The 20,795-nt window shown below is 39.9% G+C and overlaps 1 protein-coding gene across 1 annotated transcript in view; it reads left to right on the forward strand.

The window, feature by feature from the left end:
* Nucleotides 1-20,795, forward strand: part of ACAT1 (acetyl-CoA acetyltransferase 1) — a 29,782-nt gene that overhangs the window by 1,513 nt on the left and 7,474 nt on the right. Inside the window, exons 2-11 of the mRNA XM_030836199.3 lie at nt 9,191-9,238; nt 10,312-10,429; nt 10,704-10,799; nt 11,007-11,107; nt 14,012-14,155; nt 14,906-15,056; nt 15,975-16,070; nt 17,803-17,916; nt 18,780-18,844; nt 20,542-20,699. Coding sequence (XP_030692059.1) covers nt 9,191-9,238; nt 10,312-10,429; nt 10,704-10,799; nt 11,007-11,107; nt 14,012-14,155; nt 14,906-15,056; nt 15,975-16,070; nt 17,803-17,916; nt 18,780-18,844; nt 20,542-20,699 — 1,091 coding nt within the window. The remainder of the gene's footprint in view (nt 1-9,190; nt 9,239-10,311; nt 10,430-10,703; nt 10,800-11,006; nt 11,108-14,011; nt 14,156-14,905; nt 15,057-15,974; nt 16,071-17,802; nt 17,917-18,779; nt 18,845-20,541; nt 20,700-20,795) is intronic.

A 20,795-nucleotide genomic window follows, 5' to 3' on the forward strand; every position in this document is an offset into this window, starting at 1 on the left:
TTGTCTTAACAGGTTTTCAATATTCAGTGCCATTTTGTGGAATGGAACTTGATCTCTAACCCATTAAACTGGCTTTTTCTCTTTTGCCTTCAGATACACACAGCTCTCCCTTACGGTCAAGAAACCTTTATGGACTTTATCAGAGCTTGTTGGTTTCCAGCTGGAATTGCTTTTTTCTTATGGTCAAAAGAGTAGTCCTCCTCGTCACCTTCGTTTACATCCATTTCTCCTTAAACCTCTGCAGTTAGATTTCTGTACTGCTCAACAGAAGAATACCAGTGATTTTCTTTTCCTGTAATTTTTCTTCTTCTTCTTGACTTTTCTTTGTACTATATTTGACACTTTTGACCATTCCCTCCTTTAAAGTCCTGTCTTGCTATTTTGAACCAAGATAATTTTCCTTTAATACTCAGACTTAAAAAAAAAAACAAATCCTGCATTGTGCCAGTCCTGAGCCTATTTGTTCCCAGATTCATCTTCTCTTCTCTTTCTGTATTGCTGTGAGGCCGACCCTTGCAGGTGCCAGCATCATCTGGCTTCTGTCTGGGTTCAGAAACTGGTGGAAGATTGGGAGATAAGAAGGGAGAAGTCAGGATAATTATTTTTTTCCTCTCTCTGCCTTAGATTGTGTTTCTGACAATGTCTGCCAGTCCTTTGGTTCTTGTTTCTGCCAGGTGACCCTGACCCCTTGGCTTTGGTAACCCTGCTTCTTCCCTTTGTCTTAACAGCCTGAGCATGCTAGTGCCTTCCTGTTGCTAATCTCTGTGCTGCTGTCTCCTGTTCTCAGCTCTTCTGTCACCTGTACATTTATTTATTTTAAAATTTATTTATTTATTTATGGCTGTGTTGGGTCCTTGTTGCTGCGTGTGGGCTTTCTCTAGTTGTGTAGAGAGGAGGCTACTCTTCGTTGCAGTGCGTGGGCTTCTCATTGCAGTGGCTTCTCTTGTTGAGGAGCACGGGCTCCAGGCGTGCGGGCTTCAGTAGTTGTGGGTCACGGGCTTAGTTGCTCCGCGGCATGTAGGATCTTCCCAGACCAGGGATCCAGCCTGTGTCCCCTGCATTGGTAGGTGGATTCTTAACCACTGTGCCACCAGGGAAGTCCCTCACCTGTGCATTTAATTCTCTGCATTAAATTCTGTTTCACATAGAATGGTTTTTATTTTCCTGGTTGAAGCCTGATGGATACTCATGGTTTTTGCATTCCCTTCCCATTCCCTTTCACCATGTGGAGTTTTGAACCTCAGTTCTCAGCCTTATACAGAAAAAAAGAACAGAATGTTTTGGTAAGCAAGTAAGTGGTGATAGTGATCTGATTGGCAGTAAACACCGAGAGAAATGGATAGATTCAAGAGATAGCATGGAGATAGAATCTGTTGAACTTAATGACTGATTGGCTGTGAATGGCTGAGAGAGGAGTTCCACAGGCCTTGATGAGCCCAGCTACAGCAAGTGTGTAGACAGAGGAGAGAAGAGGGCTTTGTACAGGGCCTTTGGGAGACACTATTTCAGGACAGGCAGAACAAGTGGGAACCCGTGAAGGTGAATGAAAAGAGAGGATGGTGTTGTGGAAGAAAACCAGAGGAATGTAGTGTCACCTGAAAGCCAAGGGAGGGGAGATTTCCAAGAAGGAGGGTGTATTAGTTTCCTTAGGCCATTGTAAGAAAATACCACATATCGGGCAGCTTAAAACAACAGATATGTTGCACAGTTCTGGAGGCTAGAAAGTCTGAAATCAAGTGCCTCTTCTGAGCTTCTTGTGGTTTGCTGGCAATCTGAGTTCCTTGGTTTGTAGATGCATCACTCCAGTCCTCTGTCTGCACATGGCAATCTCCCTGTGTCTTCACTTCCCTTCCCTGCAAATGTCTCTGTGTTCAAATTTCCCCTTCTTATAAGGACATCAGTCATATTGGATTAAGGCCCACCCTAATGAACTTATTTTGACTTGATTATTTCTGTAAGGACCACATTTACAAATAAAGTTACATTCTAAGGTCCTGGGGATTAGGACTTCTTTTGGGTGGGGCACACAATTCAACCCATAACAGAGGGAGCATTCAACAATGTAAAAATTTAATATAAGTGTTTATATAAGATTTTAACAAAGGAATTATATAAATGAAATACATAAAATGAACATATACATAAAATGGAAAGCGTTGATTGAAATTAGCATAACTGTTTAATACTTGGAGAACTTTATAAAGGCCTGAAGAAATACAGATTTGGGATATCAGTTTTATGTAAGGGAACTTTGTTTCCCCATACAGACAGTAATATGCATAAACACAAGGTATTTTGAGTACTAACTGCTAAATCCTCTAAGAAGTTGAAAAATTTTTTAAATGATTAATCTGTTTTCTCAAAATGTTTCCTTGATAATGGCTCAATTTCTAATTCATTTTACTGATTTTTTACAGTTATTTTGGCATATGGATAGTTCTCATGAATTTGTCTCCTGTGAACAGAAATAATGAAAAATTAGTATCACTGATGACACGCTTGATTAGTGAAGAATATCATAAGCAAATCATTAATTACTCAAAAATAGTGCAGTACTTTGGAAAGAGCAGTTGCCTCAGCTTCCTAAATTTTATTACTATTTTAAATAAAATATATAATATGTATAACAAATATATAATATGCATAATACAATATGTATATATGTATAATATGTAAACTATATGTATAACAGAGTGAGACTGTTTGGATTTGAAATCCCAGGTCTGCCCCATATTGGCTCTGTGACTCTGGGCAGGTTACTTGACCTGCCTGTGCTTTAGTTTCCTTACTTGTAAAATAAGAATACTAATACCCACCCATTGGCTGGTTCTATATCTAAAACATATTCCATATACATCTGTTTGTATCCACCCCTCTTGTGACCTCCTTAGCACTAGCCACATGAGCTCTTGCCTGGTCTCCTTCCCTTTTTCTACTCCTGCTCCTACAATCAGCTCTCTATACTTCAGCCAGAGTGGTGTTTTTATAGTAGAAAAGCCTTCAGTGGCTTCTCATTGCACAGACTAGAATCCAGAGTCCTTCTCATGGCCTCTTTGGTCCCTGCTTGTTTCTTTAGTCTCAGCCCAGACTGTGTTCTCCTGAGTATGTGGCTCCCACTATACTGTTCCACTTTCTATACTTAGCATGCGCCAAGTTTGTTTCTAATTCAAGGCCTTTGTCCTAGTTCTTCCCAATGCATCAAATGCTGTTTTCCCTAGATCTTCCCCAGGCTGACTCTTTTTTTTAATTTATTTATTTTGGTTGTGTTGGGTCTTCGTGGCTGCGCCTGGGCTTTCTCTAGTTGCAGCAAGCGGGGGCCACTCTTCATTGCGGTGTGTGGGCTTCTTATTGCTGTAGTTTCTCTTGTTGCAGAGCATGGGCTCTAGGCACGTGGGCTTCAGTAGTTGCAGCGTGTGTGTTCAGTTAGTTGTGGCTCATGGGCTCTAGAGCGCAGGCTCAGTAGTTGTGGCACATGGGCTTAGTAGCTCCGTGGCATGTGGAATCTTCTTGGACCAGGAATTGAACCCATGTCCCCTGCATTGGCAGGCGGATTCTTAACCACTGCGCCACCAGGGAAGTCCCCCCAGGCTGACTCTTTAATATTCAGTTTCTCAGCTCCAGTGACATCTCCAGAGAGCCCTCTGTGGAACATCCCATGTAAAGTAGGCCCTCACTCTGTAGCTCATTATCCCATTTTGTTGGCTTCAAAATATATTTACCCTACTTGAAATGTTTTTTTGTTGTTGTTGTTGTTGTTTGTTTTTTGTTTTTTTGCGGTACGCGGGCCTCTCACTGTTGTGGCCTCTCCCGTTGCGGAGCACAGGCTCCGGACGCACAGGCTCAGCGGCCATGGCTCACGGGCCCAGCCGCTCCGCGGCATGTGGGATCCTCCCGGACTGGGGCACGAAGCCGTGTCCCCCGCATCGGCAGGCGGACTCCCAACCACTGCGCCACCAGAGAAGCCCCTCAAATGTTTTTCAGAGCTGCTAGTAAGCACCAGACTTTGTTCATTTGTTTAGCGTTTCTTGCCATCATTGGGATAAAAAATAAAATCAGTCTCTTCTTGAAACTTACAGTCTAGTGGGGAGACAGGCCAGTGAGGGTTACAGAATTATGTGTTTGGGACAAATAGAGTGTGCACAGGGTGTGCAGAAGCTAAGACTGGAGTGTCTACCTCTGCCTGCATTGTCAAGGGTGGTCTCTAGAGTTATTGGGGCAGCTGAGCTGTCCTTGAAAGATGATTGTGATATGCAAATAAAACTTAACTAGTTGTGTTCATTTATCACATATTTATCACACATTATGTTCAGTGTCTTGATCCTACTATAATTTTGTCATTCCTGGGATATTTAATGAGCTCTAGGCACTATGCCAAGTGACAAGGATGTAGCAGTGAACGAGAAAGGAGGAGGAAGGGAAGGGGGAAAGACAGGACTGCGCTCAGAAGCTTGCATTAATTATACGGAGAGAGAGAGATTAAATATGTGAACCTTGTATTCACACAGTGTGAGAGGTGCTTTGAAGGAAATAATCATGTTGAAATAGAAGCCAACTTTAAATAGTCAGGGAGAAGCACTCTGGGGTTGTATCATTTGAGCTGAGACTTGAAGAACAAAAATGAATCAGCCAAGGCAAGCTGGGGAAAGACTGTTACTGGCAGAGGCACACTGCAAAGAGCTTGAGGTGGGAATGGGTTCAGAACAAAGAGGAGGCTGGTGTGGCTGGCACAGAGCAAGAGTGGCATGAGTTTGGAAAGAACATTAGAAAAGAAGACCAAAAGAAAAAGGAAAGAACATTAGGAGCCAGATCATACCATACCATCCAGATCATCAGGAGCTCCAGTTCCAGGAGCCAGGAACTTGTAGGATAAGGGTGAGATTGTGGATATCATTCCAAGAACAATGGAAAGCCATCAAAGGATTTTTTTTTTTTTTGCTGTACACGGGCCTCTCACTGTTGTGGCCTCTCCCGCTGCGGAGCACAGGCTCCGGACGCGCAGGCACAGCGACCATGGCTCACGGGCTCAGCTGCTCCACGGCATGTGGGATCTTCTCGGACCGGGGCACGAACCTGTGTCCCCTGCATCGGCAGGTGGACTCTCAACCACTGCGCCACCAGGGAAGCCCCATCAAAGGATTTTAATCAGGGGAGCGATGTGATCTGATTTACATTTGTGTGTGTATGTGGGGAGGGGGGGTTGTTTTTGTTTTTTTGTGTTTTTTTTGGCCACGCCACACAGCTTGTGGGATCTCAGTCCCCCTGGGATCTCAGTTCCCCACCAAGGATTAAACCTGGGCCACTGCAGTGAAAGCACCAAATCCTAACCATCGGACCACCAGGGAACTCCCTGATTTACGTTTTAAAAACCGGATGGACTGAAGAAGGGAAGCTGGGGATGCAGGAAATGAAGTAAAAGGCTGTTACAGTAGCAAGAGATCGTGGCTGGGACTAGGTGGCAGTAGTGCAGATGAAGCGAAGTGGAAGAATTTAGGTATATTTTAGACAGTATTGACAGTACCTGTGATAGAGTATCTCTAGGTATTAGGCACAGATGGAGGGTGAGTCCTAAGATTTTGGCTTAGCACCTGGACAGATTGTGATGTGATATCTTGAGGAGGGAAATGCTGGAAAGAAACTAGTGTTCTACTTTTCCGGTTATCACGGCGTGAGGCACCATGAGCAGTAAAGTCTCCCGTGACACCCTCTATGAGGCGGTACGGGAAGTCCTGCATGGGAGCCAGCACAAGCCCCAGAAGTTTTTGGAGATGGTGGAGCTTCAGATCAGCCTGAACAACTGTGACCCTCAGAAGGACAAACGCTTCTTGGGCACTGCCAGGTTGGCACCATTCTCATCCCACCCAGCCCTCAGTGTCCCTGTGCCCGTCTCCTCCCTTCAGGCTCTGGTTGAGGCTGAGATGGCCTGGCACATGTGGCACTGAAGTGCCCGGGTAGTTCAGACACCCTGCTCCAGGCAGGTGTGGCTGGACAGACCCCCACACTGGGTCTTAAAACAAGAGGGGAGGGACTTCCCTGGTGGCACAGTGGTTAAGAATCCGCCTGCCAATGCAGGGGACACTGGTTTGAGCCCTGGTCCTGGAAGATCCCACATGCTGCAGAGCAACTAAGCCCGTGTGCCACAACTACTGAAGCCTGTATGCCTAGAGCTTGTGCTCCACAACAAGAGAAGCCACCGCAATGAGAAGCACGTGCAACGCAACGCAAGAGTAGCCCCTGCTCGCTGCAACTAGAGAAAGCCCGCGCACAGCAATGAAGACCCAACGCAGCCAAGAAATAATAAATTAAAAAACAAACAAACAACAACAACAAAAAAAACAAGAGGGGAGGTGTGGGGAGGCCTTGGCTGAGCCTGCCGGCTAGTTTGGGAAGCCAGACTAGCTGTTGGTGAATGTGGATGCTCTGGGCTTAAGTCCACTCCCTGCCCCAAGTTCTCCATATGTGTTCTGGGGGACCAGCAGCATTGTGATGAGGCCAAGGCTGTGGATATACCCCACATGGGCATCAAGGTGCTAAGGAAACTCAACAAGGATAAGAAACTGGTCAAGAAGCTGGCCAAGAAGTATGATGCCTTTTTGGCTTCAGAGTCTCTGATCAAGAAGATCCCACGAATCCTGGACCCATGCCTGAATAAGGCTGGCAAGTTCCTTCCGTGATGACCCACAATGAGAACATCGTGGCCAAAGTTGATGAAGTGAAGTCCACGATCAAGTTCCAGATGAAGAAGGTGCTGTGTCTGGCAGTGGCTGTTGGCCACATGCAGATGACAGATGATGAGCTGTGTACAACATCCACTTAGCTGTCAACTTCCCGGTGTCATTGCTCAAGAAAATTGGCAGGGGATTTCCCTGGTGGCCTAGTGGTTAATAATACACCTGCCAGTGAAGGGGACACGGGTTTGATCTCTGGTCTGGGAAGATCCCACATGCCACAGAGCAACTAAGCCTATGCGCCACAACTACTGAGCCGGCGCTCTAGAGCCCGCGAGCCACAGCTACTGAGCCCACGTGCCACAACTACTGAGGCTTATGTGCCTAGAGCCCGTACTCCACAACAAGAGAAGCCACCACAAGGAGAAGCCCACATACTGCAACGAAGGGTAGCCCCCGCTCGACACAACTAGAGAAAACCCGTGTGCAGCAACCAAGACCCAATGCAGCCAAAAATAAATAAATAAATTTATTTTTTAAAAAAAAGAAAAAAATTGGCAGAACATTTTGTACATTAAAAGCACCATGGGCAAACCTCAGAGCCTGTACTAAGGCACAGCTTAATAAACCACACTCCCACCATTAAAAAAAAAAAAAAAGCAACTAGTGTTCTAGGGTGGAAATTGAGAGATATGAGTTGGACATTAAATTCAGGCTATCAAGTTGGCACTTGGATATATGAGTCTGGAGGTCAAGGCTGGAGATAGAAATTTTGAAATCACCAGGACATAATTGCTGTTTAAAGCTATAGGGCTAGATATGATTAAGGAGACAGTGAAGATGGAAAATTAAAAGGGGCCTGGAACAAAGCCCTGGGACATTCCAGCACTTAGAGGTTGGGAAGGGGAGGATGAAACAGCAAAGAAGACTGAGAAAAATAACTAGAGAGATAGGAGGGAGACTATAAGATTGTGTTAAAATGGAAGCCAAGAAATTGGAGGGTTTGTGTAGTGGTTTACACATATTACCTCATTTGATTCTCACAACAACATGTGGGGAGTATTTTAGAAAACTTAATGCTCAAGAATACTCAGCTAGTAAGCCTAGGCTCTTAACCACTGTGCATGTTTCCCCAAGGAGAAAAGTGAGTCCCAGGTTGCTGAATGGATGAGATGAGTATAGTGAAGTCTTTATTGGATTTTGCTATCCAGACATTGTTGATCTTGGTCAGAGCCAACAAAAGGATAGATAAAAGCCAGATTGGGTGGGGTTGAACAGTAAATAGGAGGTGAGGACAAGGAAGCAAATTGTAGGTAACTTGTTGGAGAACTTCTCATGTACAGAGGAACTAAGAAATGAGGTGAAAGCTCAATGGGAGTCTGGGTTAAGAGGTTTGTTTTTAATTCTTTCAGGTGGGAGGAAGCCTATTACTATGCTTACAGAATAATCCAGGAGTAAAGGGGATGAATGATACTGGGGAGAGGGAAGGGATAACGGAAGATGTGGCATCTTTGAAAAGGCAACTGGAATGGGATCCAGGGCAAAGTGGAGAAACCAGGGAACCTTCAACTAAACAGAACCAGAGACTTTAAAATGGTTTAGAAAAGGCCCTTTGATTGCAAGGAACAATATCCCATTTCACACTAGCTAAGTAGAAAGGGACTTTTTTGAAGATATACAATAGGCAAGCTCTTTGGACATCCAAGGTTAGGAAATAAAGTAAAGCTGGCCTTGCTGGAACCCTAACTAGAAAATCACTAACTATGTTATCTTCTTTTGTCTCTTGTAGTGTGGCATGGTCTTTTCTTCCTTTTCTGAGTGTATATGTTCCATTCCTTTGCTTCTCTGCTTACTTGTGGCTTTTCTCTTTGCTGTAACCTCTGCTTTTACATGGTGTTGCTGACTAACTCCAGCCCCTTGGGCCTTTCACTTCAAGTGCCCATCATCATTCAGTTGATTGGGTCTCTGAGAGTGCTAGCTTGGTTCAAAGTCCATTCCATTTTTGGTCCTGTCAGCTCTGGCCAGTGGGAGGACGATGGGAATCACCTTGTACTTAGGACTGTCCCTTCCAGACCCTTTGGAGAAAGGGGTGTAGCTGGAGAGGCAATGACTGGCGTGTTTACTACAAGTAGGAAATTTAAATTCAGAGTTGGGTCACAGATAATATGCTAGAATCCTTCAGTGTAAGTAGGTTATATAAGCAGCAGCCCAATTTGGGCTTACTTAATTTAGAACTTAGATTTAACTTAAAATTACATTTTATAAAGTTTATACTTAAAAAGGCTTAGAAATTTTAAGATGATAAATTCATCAGAAGTTAAAACATACATTTCCAATGAACAGTTAATCAGACGAGAATATTACAAAAGTAATTTTAAAAATTGTAACAGTGATATATGTGAACAGGAAAATTTGGAAATTAAAGTATAATGCAGCAAAAAGAAATAACCATAATCCCATTACTGAGAAGTATAAAGTGATGTAGGTTAATATTTTTTACATCATAACAAATATTTATATTACAGGAAATAAGATATGTGGAACGAAGTTATGTATCAAAACCCACTTTGAATGTAAGTATAAATTTAAATTGTGCTTTAAAATTTCAAGAATTTAAAGGAAATGTAGTCTATTAAAAATGCATATTCTAAAGCATGTATAGATGAGGGTCAGCTTGGGATGATTCAGTGGTTAGGAATAGCTAATTATTGAAATATTAAGTCAGACTCCCAAATTACCCTAAAAAATTTCAGTCTAGCGCCCTGCATAATTTCTGCTTCTTCCCCAGTCATTGTCTATGGTAAACAACCTTCTCTAAAACTAGGCAGTGTTCTTCCTTTACTTTTGGGAACCCCCATTATATTGTGTTGGTTGGTACATTGCAGAGGCCACATGGAAGATACTAGAAGAAAGGGGCTGAAGGAGATTGGGGATTAGACAGGAAGGACCATCACCTGGTCACCTAGTGCTTCCTGAGGGGTCCTCCTTTTGTTTCATAACGGTTTCTAAAAAGACTTAGTAATAGCCTTCGACCAGAATCTAGGGAATGGTTCTCTTATTATCTATGAGAATTTATGCATGTATGTATGTATGTATGTATTTATCTAAGAGCATGTAGAAGGCAAGCGTAAGGAGAGAATTGTTAAAATAGTGTTTTGCAATATTTAAGAGAGCTTTTATCTTTTTCTTAAATTTTATATTGTCTTATTAATAGTTTAAGAAGTATGGCTCTGGCTGTGTCCTAGTTAAGTGGTATGCCCCCACTAACATACAGGTCTTGACCCCTAGACCAGAGTTTGCCTTCAGTAAGGAAGCCCTTTAATTAGGGCTTTTTATGCAGTTAACAAGGGTAAACTGATCATTTCTTAAATTTTGACTAAGGAATAGAATTGAACCTTAAGCTTCTGGTCTATGCCTATTTTAGAACTGGTTTTTCTTAGGTTTTCTATTAGGTCTTAAATCATAAAGTACCAGAATTGAACTGATTTTAGGGCTGTTCTAATATTATTTTCATCTTTGATGGGTAATTAGTCATTCATAAAAAGTCTGTTTTTTGGCTAATATATCTATGAATTGTTTATTTATGAAAGATGATGTGGGTAAAATATTTAAATATAATAATTTTTACCATCTTCTGTCTTGCCAGGAAGTGGTCATAGTAAGTGCTGCAAGAACACCCATTGGATCCTTTCTAGGCAGCCTTTCCTCTCTGCCAGCCACTAAACTTGGTTCCATTGCAATTCAGGGAGCCATTGAAAAGGCAGGTTAGTAGTGCTTTACTTTTTGTGTTGAGGGGTAGTGATTCAATGGAACAAATGTTTATTTTGCACTTAACTATATACGTAACACTTAGAAACGAATTAATGTCTACATTTCTGAATTCCCTTGAAAAGAAATCCTTGTACTAGAGTGTTATGAATGAAGCTCAAAACTGACAAGAAAAAGAAACCATTCCTGCTATATAATGTCACATACTTTACTAGGTAATTACTAAATTGAATAAAATATGGAAATGTCTTTTTGATTTTTTTAAAAAAGGGATTCCAAAAGAAGAAGTGAAAGAAGCATACATGGGTAATGTTCTACAAGGAGGTGAAGGACAAGCCCCTACAAGGCAAGCAGTACTGGGTGCAGGTATTAGGACTACATTTTTGCTTTTATACTTAAATGTTTGACATGGCAAAATGGAGGTCATTTCAGCTTAAATAAAATGTTAAATGCATAATAGACTTATATCGGCAGAAGAAATGTTGCAGATTATAGTTTAACATGCTCTATTTTATTACAGTTTATTTGAAGAATATCTTTGTTCTTCAAAAGTATGATTTATATTGGTTTTAGGCTTACCTATTTCTACTCCATGTACCACTGTAAACAAAGTTTGTGCCTCAGGAATGAAAGCCATCATGATGGCCTCTCAGAATCTTATGTGTGGACATCAGGTAAGAAGTACCTTCTTTTCCATTTTATAACTAAAATAATATGCAGTGCTAAAAAACACTAAAAATCTAAGCATATTCATACTCTAGAAGTGAGATTCTTTCTCATAAGTGCAGTTGCTCTGTTGTTTCAGACACTCAGGAGTGTCTGGATTTGCCAATTCCATTTGAAGTAGAGGTCAAAATGATAGCTCAAGTGTCTGGTATTAAAAAGTAGTTTTCAGCCAGGACGTTTTTGTCTTTGGGTGCCCCTTTACTTAGGATTCTGGTTGATTTAAGACACCGTAAATTTTGTCTGTGCTAGAATGAGAAGGGTTTTTATCATAAATGAGAATAAGGTGCTGACCCTGGGAATCAAATCGTTGATTGAGCCCAAAATTGATGACTAATTTATAGCTCCTTATGTTCAGGTTCAGCTGTAAAATTGTGCAGGCTTTCTATTGGCCTTGATGATTTTGATCTTGTCTTTACCAGAGCAAGAGATAGGCTGCTCAGCAAACATATGCTGGATGTTAGGAGGCTAGACCTGGACTCGTAGACCTAAGAGTTTATCAGATCCAAGCCTTTTTTTCAGTTGAGGAAAGAGGTTGAGAGGACTACAAACACAGTTACAGGGGTAAAATTAGAAAACAGGTGTCCCTATCCCTGTCTAGTGCATTCCAGCCTATCAGGGTATAACACACCAAGGTAAAAATCAGTTGTGAGGTGTTTGCAGATTATTTCTTACATGTACAAGAATCATAATTATGCATACCCTTGCTGTTACTCCTCCCTTGTTTTGTTTCCAGATGTAAGGCAAGCCAAAGAGAAAAAAAAGAGTGATACCTGATACACATGCTAAAAACTGAGATGGTATAGAAAAGTATAAAATGAAAAATCTTCTTTCTTCTTGCCCCACTTTGAATCTCTGACTTATTCATCACTTTTTTGTGTATTCTGCCACCGAAAAGGAGAGAAACTTTGGGGAAGTTTCTTAAACTCAGTGCCCCATGTAATGTCTTGGAGGTCATTCTGTATCAGCACATAAGATAGTACTCTATTGACCTGAACAACTATAATATACTTATGGGTCCTTATTGAATGGACATCTAGGTTGTCTCCAGTTCTTCACTATTTTAAATAATGCTGCAGAGAGTACCCCTATATATATCTTTGTGTAATTATAAATACTTAAATCAATTCTTGTTAATTCACTGTACTAAGCAGTATAGTGTAGTGGTTAAGAACAAAAAGTCTGGAGCCAGACTGATTTCAAATCCTGGTTTTGCTCATCATTAGCTGAGGATCTACTATGTGGACATTCACTGGAGATTGGTGAACAAAACATTAAAAAATCTCATCATGTGCAAGTCTGTCTTTTGGAAAAATTCCTAAGAGGAGAATTTCGGAGTCAGAGATTTAAAAATTTTGATATTTTCAAATGCTTTGCATGAAAGTTAAACCAGTTACATATTTTCCATAGCTTATGAGAGCTTGTTTGCCTATACACAAGGTAACACTGACATCAGGTATTACCAAACCCTTGTCAAACGGTCATGAAATTGTTTAGATGTTTCAGAATGGTTTGAATGACAAGGAAAATTTTGTCTCAGTTGATTTTTTTGTGGTTCTCTAGCAAATGCTTTCAGTTAGTGTTCTTTGATTTATTTGTGCATGTATAAAATTATCTGACTTAGAGGAATACTAGGAATTGCCTTATTTTGAATGGTCACTTATATTATATTCTGTAGAATAATTGATAACTTAATTTCTGTCACTTATTATTGCCATCATCCCCAGAAAATACTCAGTATTTCAGGTTAGCAGAATAAAACTTATATGAGAACTATTTGAGACTCTCCATATTTGAAAACAGACAAAATATTTAGTTTTCTTTGGTACAGAACTTGTTTGTCTTTATTCTTTTTTTTTTTTTTTTTTTTGTGGTACGCGGGCCTCTCACTGTTGTGGCCTCTCCCATTGCGGAGCACAGGCTCCGGATGCGCAGGCTCAGCGGCCATGGCTCACGGGCCCAGCCACTCTGCGGCATGTGGGATCTTAGTACCCCGACCAGGGATTGAACCTGTGCCCCCTGCAGTGGAAGTGCAGGGTCTTAACCACTGGACCACCAGGGAAATCTCTGAAGATATTTAAACAGTTCTGTATGACCTCAGGTGTAGGTCCAGGCATGAGACTGGAAAGGGAATGAGAAGTCAGATTGTAAAGGGCCTTATGTGCTATGCTGGTGAGTCCTGTAAGGAGTGGAATGACCAGACTTACAGTCTAGCCAGAATGACTCAGATGAGTGTAGATGACACTTGGGTGGAAGGACAGGCTGCATATCAGATGATCAAGTAGAAAATTACTATAGCTATCTGGGAAGAGCTGATTGGGAGGATCACAATCAAGGAAGTCGGATTATTTCCGAGAACTGAGATTACGTTTTTGGCAGTGTCAGTGAAATGAAGGGTTAGAAGAATTTCAGAAGATGGTTCTACATTAAAGATTCCTGGCATTCTTATTAATGTCTGATTCTGATCTTAATTATCATTACACGTTTCAGACCATTTCCTTTTACCAGTGTCAAGAGGGTACTTCCTATAGTGACTGTATAGCAAATGTTTAATAAAGTCCATGTAGAATACTTGTTTGTTGTAGCTGTGTAAAGGGTATAATGGGTTTGCAACTACAGTTGACCCTTAAACATGGATTTGAACTGCCTGGGTCCACTTAATGTGCAAATTTTTTTCAATAAACATGTACTACAGTTGAATCTGTGGATGTAGAACCATGGATAGGGAGGGCCGACCGTGAAGTTATACACAGATTTTCAAGTGTGTGGAGCGTTGACGTTCCTAATCCTGGTGTTGTTCAGAAGTCAACAGTACTACTTGAATTGACATTGGGTTTTTGTGTGTTGCTGAGCAGGATGTGATGGTGGCAGGTGGGATGGAGAGCATGTCCAATGTTCCCTATGTAATGAACAGAGGAGCAACACCATATGGTGGCATAAAGCTTGAAGATTTGATTGTAAAAGATGGGCTAACTGATGTCTACAATAAAATTCATATGGTAATTATTGCTTTTTAATGGAGAAATGCCATGTATATAAAATACTGCTTGATTTAAAAAATATATATATATACTTTAATTTTTATTTATTTATTTTTGGCTGCATTGGGTCTTTGTTGCTGCATGTTGGCTTTCTCTAGTTGTGGTGAGCGGGGGCTACTCTTCATTGCAGTGTGCGTGCTTCTCATTGCGGTGGCTTCTCTTGTTGTGGAGCACAGGCTCTAGGTCCACGGGCTTCAGTAGTTGTGGCTCGCGGGCTCTAGGGCACAGGCTCAGTAGTTGTGGTGCACGGGCTTAGTTGCTCCACAGCATGTGGGATCTTCCTGGACCAGGGATCAAACCCATGTCCCCTGCATTGGCAGGTAGATTCGTAACCACTGCACCACCAGGAAAGTCCAATATATATATCTCAGAAACTGAACTGAAGGATATAAATGTTGATTGAGCCATTCATTTTAGGAAAATGTTTTTCTAAGCTCATTGCATCAACTTGGCTCAACTGTTGAATAAATTGCCCCACACTGAAATAGGACATTTTCTGACATTTAATAATGGATTCCATAGGTGTTTAATTATTTGTCTTCAAAATAGCAACTTCTGGGCTAATTCAAGTATTTGAGGATGAGACATGAGTAAAAAAATTACCTAGTACAGAAAGAAGTATATTTTAAGAAACTAAATTTAACTACTAACCACTATTTTATGTTATGCAAAGTTAATTAGTTTTTTAAAACTTCCAACTTCTATCAGGGCAACTGTGCTGAAAATACTGCAAAGAAGCTGAATATTGCACGAGATGAACAGGATACTTATGCTATTAACTCCTATACCAGAAGTAAAGCAGCATGGGAAGCTGGAAAATTTGGAAATGAAGTTGTTCCTGTCACAATTACAGTAAAAGGTTGAAGAATAAATAGATTTTAATTTTTAGTAGACTTTGTGTGTTGCTAAATATTTTATGTTTGAGTTTTAGTACATTTTTATCTTTGCTAATTTCAACTGAGGACGCTGACACTGCTGCTTATGGTTATTAAAGGGAAATGTTGCTAATTCAGAGGTAAATTTAATTTCTAATATAATTTAATTTAATTTCTAATATAATTGTTCCTAATATAAGCAACAGACAACACACTAAGTTAAGTGAAAAGGGGGGGATTTATTAGAAGGCCACTTGGGGATTCGTCCCAGAACTGAAAGATGTATGGCAGCAACCAGTCAGCTCTGGGAACTTCAGGAATTGGAAGTGGGTAGTCAGTACCATTAGGACATGCTGTCTTGGCTTTTCCATGCTGCTTTTGTTCTTTATTGTCTCAGCTTTTCTGTGGTGCTGCCTCCATCTCCAGGGTCACATCTGTAGGGCTCTCAGTCACAAAGGAAAGAGACCTCCTCACCAATTGCAGCAAAATAAATCCACAGTAAAGACTCAATTAACTTGGTTTAGGTTACATTTCGATTCTAGAAATAATTACTGTGATGAGAATGATGGAGTACCAAAACTTATCCAGCCTAGGTTGGACATCTACCCCTGGGGTTAGAAGAATGAGGTCTGTGATCATAGAAGGAGGCTGAGAGAAGAGAATGGGATGTGGCTAAATAGAAGATTTAAATTGCATCAGGCTACTTAATAAACTCTTCTTTAAGACACTAACAGAAATTATTGATGGTAGATTCTTGAGTGGAATTTACTTGGGATGGTTTAAGGTATGTGGGCATACAGGGAAGCACAGACTACCAGGCACCTTGTGTACCATTTCTTACTGAGCAACTAATTATTATCTTCACTGCTAAGATTACTTAATTTAAAAGATTTTTGTTTTAGGTAAACCAGATGTAGTGGTGAAAGAAGATGAAGAATATAAACGTGTTGATTTTAGTAGAGTTCCAAAGCTGAAGACGGTTTTCCAAAAAGAAAATGGTTAGTATTAAGAAATGAAGCATAAGAAAAAAGAGTCAGTGTACCATATCTCGTCTTAGAACTGCCTGAGGATTTAAAAAAATTCTAGAAAACAACTAGATGGTATTTAATATTTTCAATGTATCAGGCTCAAGTGAAGGTAACAAAACGTATGATATTTATCCAAAGTATATTTAAAATTGCTTAACAGTTAATATTTTCTTTGCGTGTCTGTGTGTGTTTGAACTTGTTTTTTATTATTAATTTTTATTGGAGTGTAGTTGATTTACAATGTTGTTAGTTTCTGCAGTACAGCAAAGTGAATCAGTTATGCATATACATATATCCACTGGTTTTTAGATTCTATTCCCATATAGGTCATTACAGAGTATTGAGGTAGAGTTCCCTGTACTATACAGTATGTTTTTTATTAGTTATTTATTTTATATAAACAGTTAATACTTTCAATATATAAAGCCTCTGGAACAGGTTGTAGAATGATGTAGAACAGTTTTTCATATGCACTTCATCTTGAAAGTTTTTCATGATATGAAAGTCAAGTTTACATATTATGTTAAATATCTGTAAGCCTCTGGAGGACTAAGCTGATAGATGTTTTTCATTTTTGTATCTCTAGTGCCTGGTTCTCAACAAATAAATGTTGAATGTTTGTTAGTGTAAGTGGGATCCCAGGTTACTAAATCCTTTTAGGAGAAAAGGTCAGTTCTGCTTTTAAAATTGGCTGTATACAGCTGCGATAATAATCTGAAATAACTTTTTTCCCTTTTTTGATTGAATTTCTCAATACTAACTATAGGAGTGGATTAATCTTTTTTATTAAAGCATCATATAAAAATTTATATTGCAGGGAATTCACCGATGGTCCAGTGGTTAGGACTCTGTGCTTCCGCAGCAGGGGCACGGGTTTGATCCCTAGTCGGGGAACTAAGATCCCACAAGCCTCACAGCTTGGCCAAAAAAAGAAAAAAAAAATTATATTGCAAAAGTATATTTTTATAATTTTAGCAGCAGTCTATTTTAGGGTCTTCATTGGTATTTAAAAGAAAACAGCTTAATTGACATATAATTTGCATACCATAAAATTCTCCTGTTTAAAATGTACAGTTTAGTGACTTTTATTATTCATTTAACTTCAAGTGATTGTAGAGAAGAAGAAATACCTGATTTTGACACTGATTTGAAAAATATATAATGAGTGCCCGCTCTACTGTGAATAAGCAAAGACTTAGTGTTTGTTAGGAAAAATATGAAGTGGTCCTTATCTTTGAGGAATTATGAACCAGCATTTACCCAGTGCCATCACACATGCCTTTTGAGGTAGCTTTGAATAAACTGTTACAAAAAACTAACGTAAGGGGACCTCCCTGGTGGTCCAGTGTTAAGACTCCACGCTCCCAATGCAGGGAGCCCGGGTTCGATCCCTGGTCTGGGAACTAGATCCCACATGCCACAACGAAGATCCCACACGGGGCAGCAACTAAGACCCGGTGAAGCCAAATAAATAAATAAATATATATTTAAAAAAATCTAACGTAAAAAGGCATACTGACATTAATTGTGTTATATACATACACATTTAATTATGTGTATTTTCCTGAGGGCAGGAATTATCTCCATCCATATCTTCATGCATCTAGCAACCCAGGCAGTATTCTGCAGAAATTTGTTAAATTGATCCAAACGAATTCAATGTGAAAGGATGTTCTGATGTCATGCTCATTGATACTTTCAGGTACAGTAACAGCTGCCAATGCCAGCACACTGAATGATGGAGCAGCTGCTATGGTTCTGATGACTGCAGATGCAGCCAAGAGGCTCAGTGTTAAACCACTGGCAAGAATAGCAGGTAGAAAATGTTCTGAACTTGTTTATTCCTAAACCGCTATATTCTTCCTGAAATTGAGGTTCTTTGCCAGTAATATTATACGTAATATTGAAGTTGGCTATTTCTGTCTGTAGGTTGTACTTTGTGACAGAATTTAACTAGTACATGTTTTAATTGAGATAGAACCTCCTTCAATATTTTCGTTAGTATTTGATTTGTATAAGAGAAAGCTTTTAAAAATCTTTCCCTATCCTGGATGATGTGTGGGAGGCTACAGGGTACATGTTTTCCCCTGGCACTGTGGGGAAAGGTAGCCAGGTAGAGTAAAAAGAATATGGGCTTAGGAGTATAGAGATACAAAAAATTTAATTGTACTGGCATTAATTATTAACTGTGTGGTCTTGGCATGTCCTCAGTCTCCTTAAGACTTTTTAACTGTAAAATCTGCCTTGCCTTCTTCATAAGGAGTTAAACAGATACCATTTTGTTTAGATCATGGTTTCTTAACCTCAGCACCATTGACATTTCACAACAAATAATTGTGTTGTAGGAGCTATTCTATGCATTGTAAGATGTTTAGCAGCTTGGCTTCTACCCATTAGATACTACAATAAGTGGCATTCCACCTGTGCAACAACCAAAAATATCTCTAGATAATGTCAGTGTCCCTGGAGGCAGTTTCCCCTAACTCCCTATCTGTGAAAGTCAATGGCTTAGATGACTGGTATAATCTTGTAAAGTGTAGAATCTTAGAAAAGGCACAAATACATTTAAATACACTATAATGTTTAGGAAACTTGCATTTTTGCATATTATATGAGTTGTTAGATATAGCTTTGGGTGCTTATAAAAAGATTTTAACGACGTATTTTTTTTTAATGAAGCATTTGCTGATGCTGCTGTAGAACCTATTGATTTTCCAGTTGCACCTGCATATGCTGTACCTAAGGTGAGAACAAAATAACAGACCATAACTCATTGTGCCAATTTCTGTTTTTGCTTATACCAAGGTTGCATGTTTTAGATTTTACATGTTACTCATCCACCAAAGCATAGAGGTAGCTTAGTTTCAAATCTTCTCACTTCTCCTGAAAACAATTAAAGAGCAACAAGGATAACAACAACAAAAGTAAAGGGGCAGCCCACAAACTATATTTTCAGTGGAGCAGATAAAAACTACATGATTGAATTCCTTGTGTGGAACTCACATACCTGGAATGGCAACCGCAAAGTGGGAGGTTGGTGCAGCAGAGAAAAGAAGGGAATGCTGAGGGTCCAGGGTTCTAGAATTCAAAGCAAATATTCATTACTAGAAGGAGCAGTCTTCATCCTGAAAGGGAACTCATGGGAGCTGGTCTCAGAGTAAAACTGGAGATGGAGAGGACCTATCTGCTCCAATTGTCAGTCTGAGTCTTTGTGGGAAGTTACTAAGGGGTCCCAGGAAAGGAGACAGTGTTGTGTTGGTTTAGGGGTTAAGGGATCTCAGAAGACTCCAGCAAATGTTCCCTTTCAGAAGTAGAGGGCCTCACCCTGAAAGAAAATGTCTGAGGGTGGCACCCAGATTAGAAAAAAAAAAAAAAAATCAGTGGGGAATAAGGATAGAGAAGGATCAGAAACAACAGGGAGTGCTGATCTGTCCAGAGGTGGCAGATCTCAGAAAGCAACACAGTTATACAGCTTCTGAAAGTGAATGTGCATCACATTGGAAAGGAAGGGTGATAAACACTTCTCAGCTAGATTCTGAGAGCTAGAAAAGTGGCTACACTTAGGTAGGTACCATGTTTTGTCTCATGGTGTTGGAACTAGAGGAAGCTGTTTTAGCTGTACAGCTTAGAAAGCTACCTGAGCCTGCTGGAGGAAGAGAGCAAGGAGGAACAGAAGTTTCACGTTAATATTATTGTTGCTCAGAACAAAAAAATTTCTAAAGATAAACACCCTCCTGCAATAGCTGAGGAACTATCAAAACAAGAGATCATATAATAAGACTTTAAATAAATAATTTACAGTGAAAATACGATAGCCCTGAATAACTGTGCCCCAGATAACCCCACAGCAACTTTTATAAAGCAGAAACTCTAGGGGATGCAATGAAAAATTAGTAGAGAGTAGTATACCTCTTTCATTTGACAGATAAAAAATCTAGAACTAAGCAACATATAATCAGTAAAGTAGATCTTAAGAATATGTATCAACTGTGTACCCCTAAATAAAGAGTATTCAGTTATCCATGGAATGATCAAGAAAATGAAGTTTTCTCTCTCCAAAATAATAGAAATACGATAATGCAAACAAGTCTTTGATTACAATGCAATAAGATGAGAAATTAGGGCATTCCCTGGCAGTCCAGTGGTTAGGATTCCACACTTCCACTGCAGGGGGCATGGGTTCGATCCTTGGTCAGGGAACTAAGATCCTGCATGCTGTGCAGCACCCCCCCCCCCGCAAAAAAAAACAAAAACAAAAACAAAAGATGAGAAATTAAAATCAGAAAATAAAAGGGCCCTTCCTCCTGGAAACTAAGAAACTCCATATTTATGTATTACATCAAAGGGAAATATAAACGAAAATTGCAGAATTTCAAGAAGATAATGAAAATAAGTTTTGACTTAATTATCTGAACATAATCTATATTTTTAAAAAATTTAGGTTCTTAAAGATGCAGGATTGAAAAAAGAAGATATTACAATGTGGGAAATAAACGAAGCCTTTAGTGTGGTCGTACTAGCAAACATTAAAATGCTAGAGATTGATCCCCAAAAAGTGAATATCAATGGAGGAGCTGTTTCTCTTGGACATCCAATTGGGTAGGTAAAATTATAAAGAAAAATATACCTAGGTTAATGGCTGCCTTTGTATATTCCTATCAAAACTTAAACTGCTTCATGATAATTCTTGTTACT

Source organism: Globicephala melas, chromosome 8, assembly GCF_963455315.2.
Source record: "Globicephala melas chromosome 8, mGloMel1.2, whole genome shotgun sequence".
Classification (NCBI taxonomy): Eukaryota; Metazoa; Chordata; class Mammalia; order Artiodactyla; family Delphinidae; genus Globicephala; species Globicephala melas.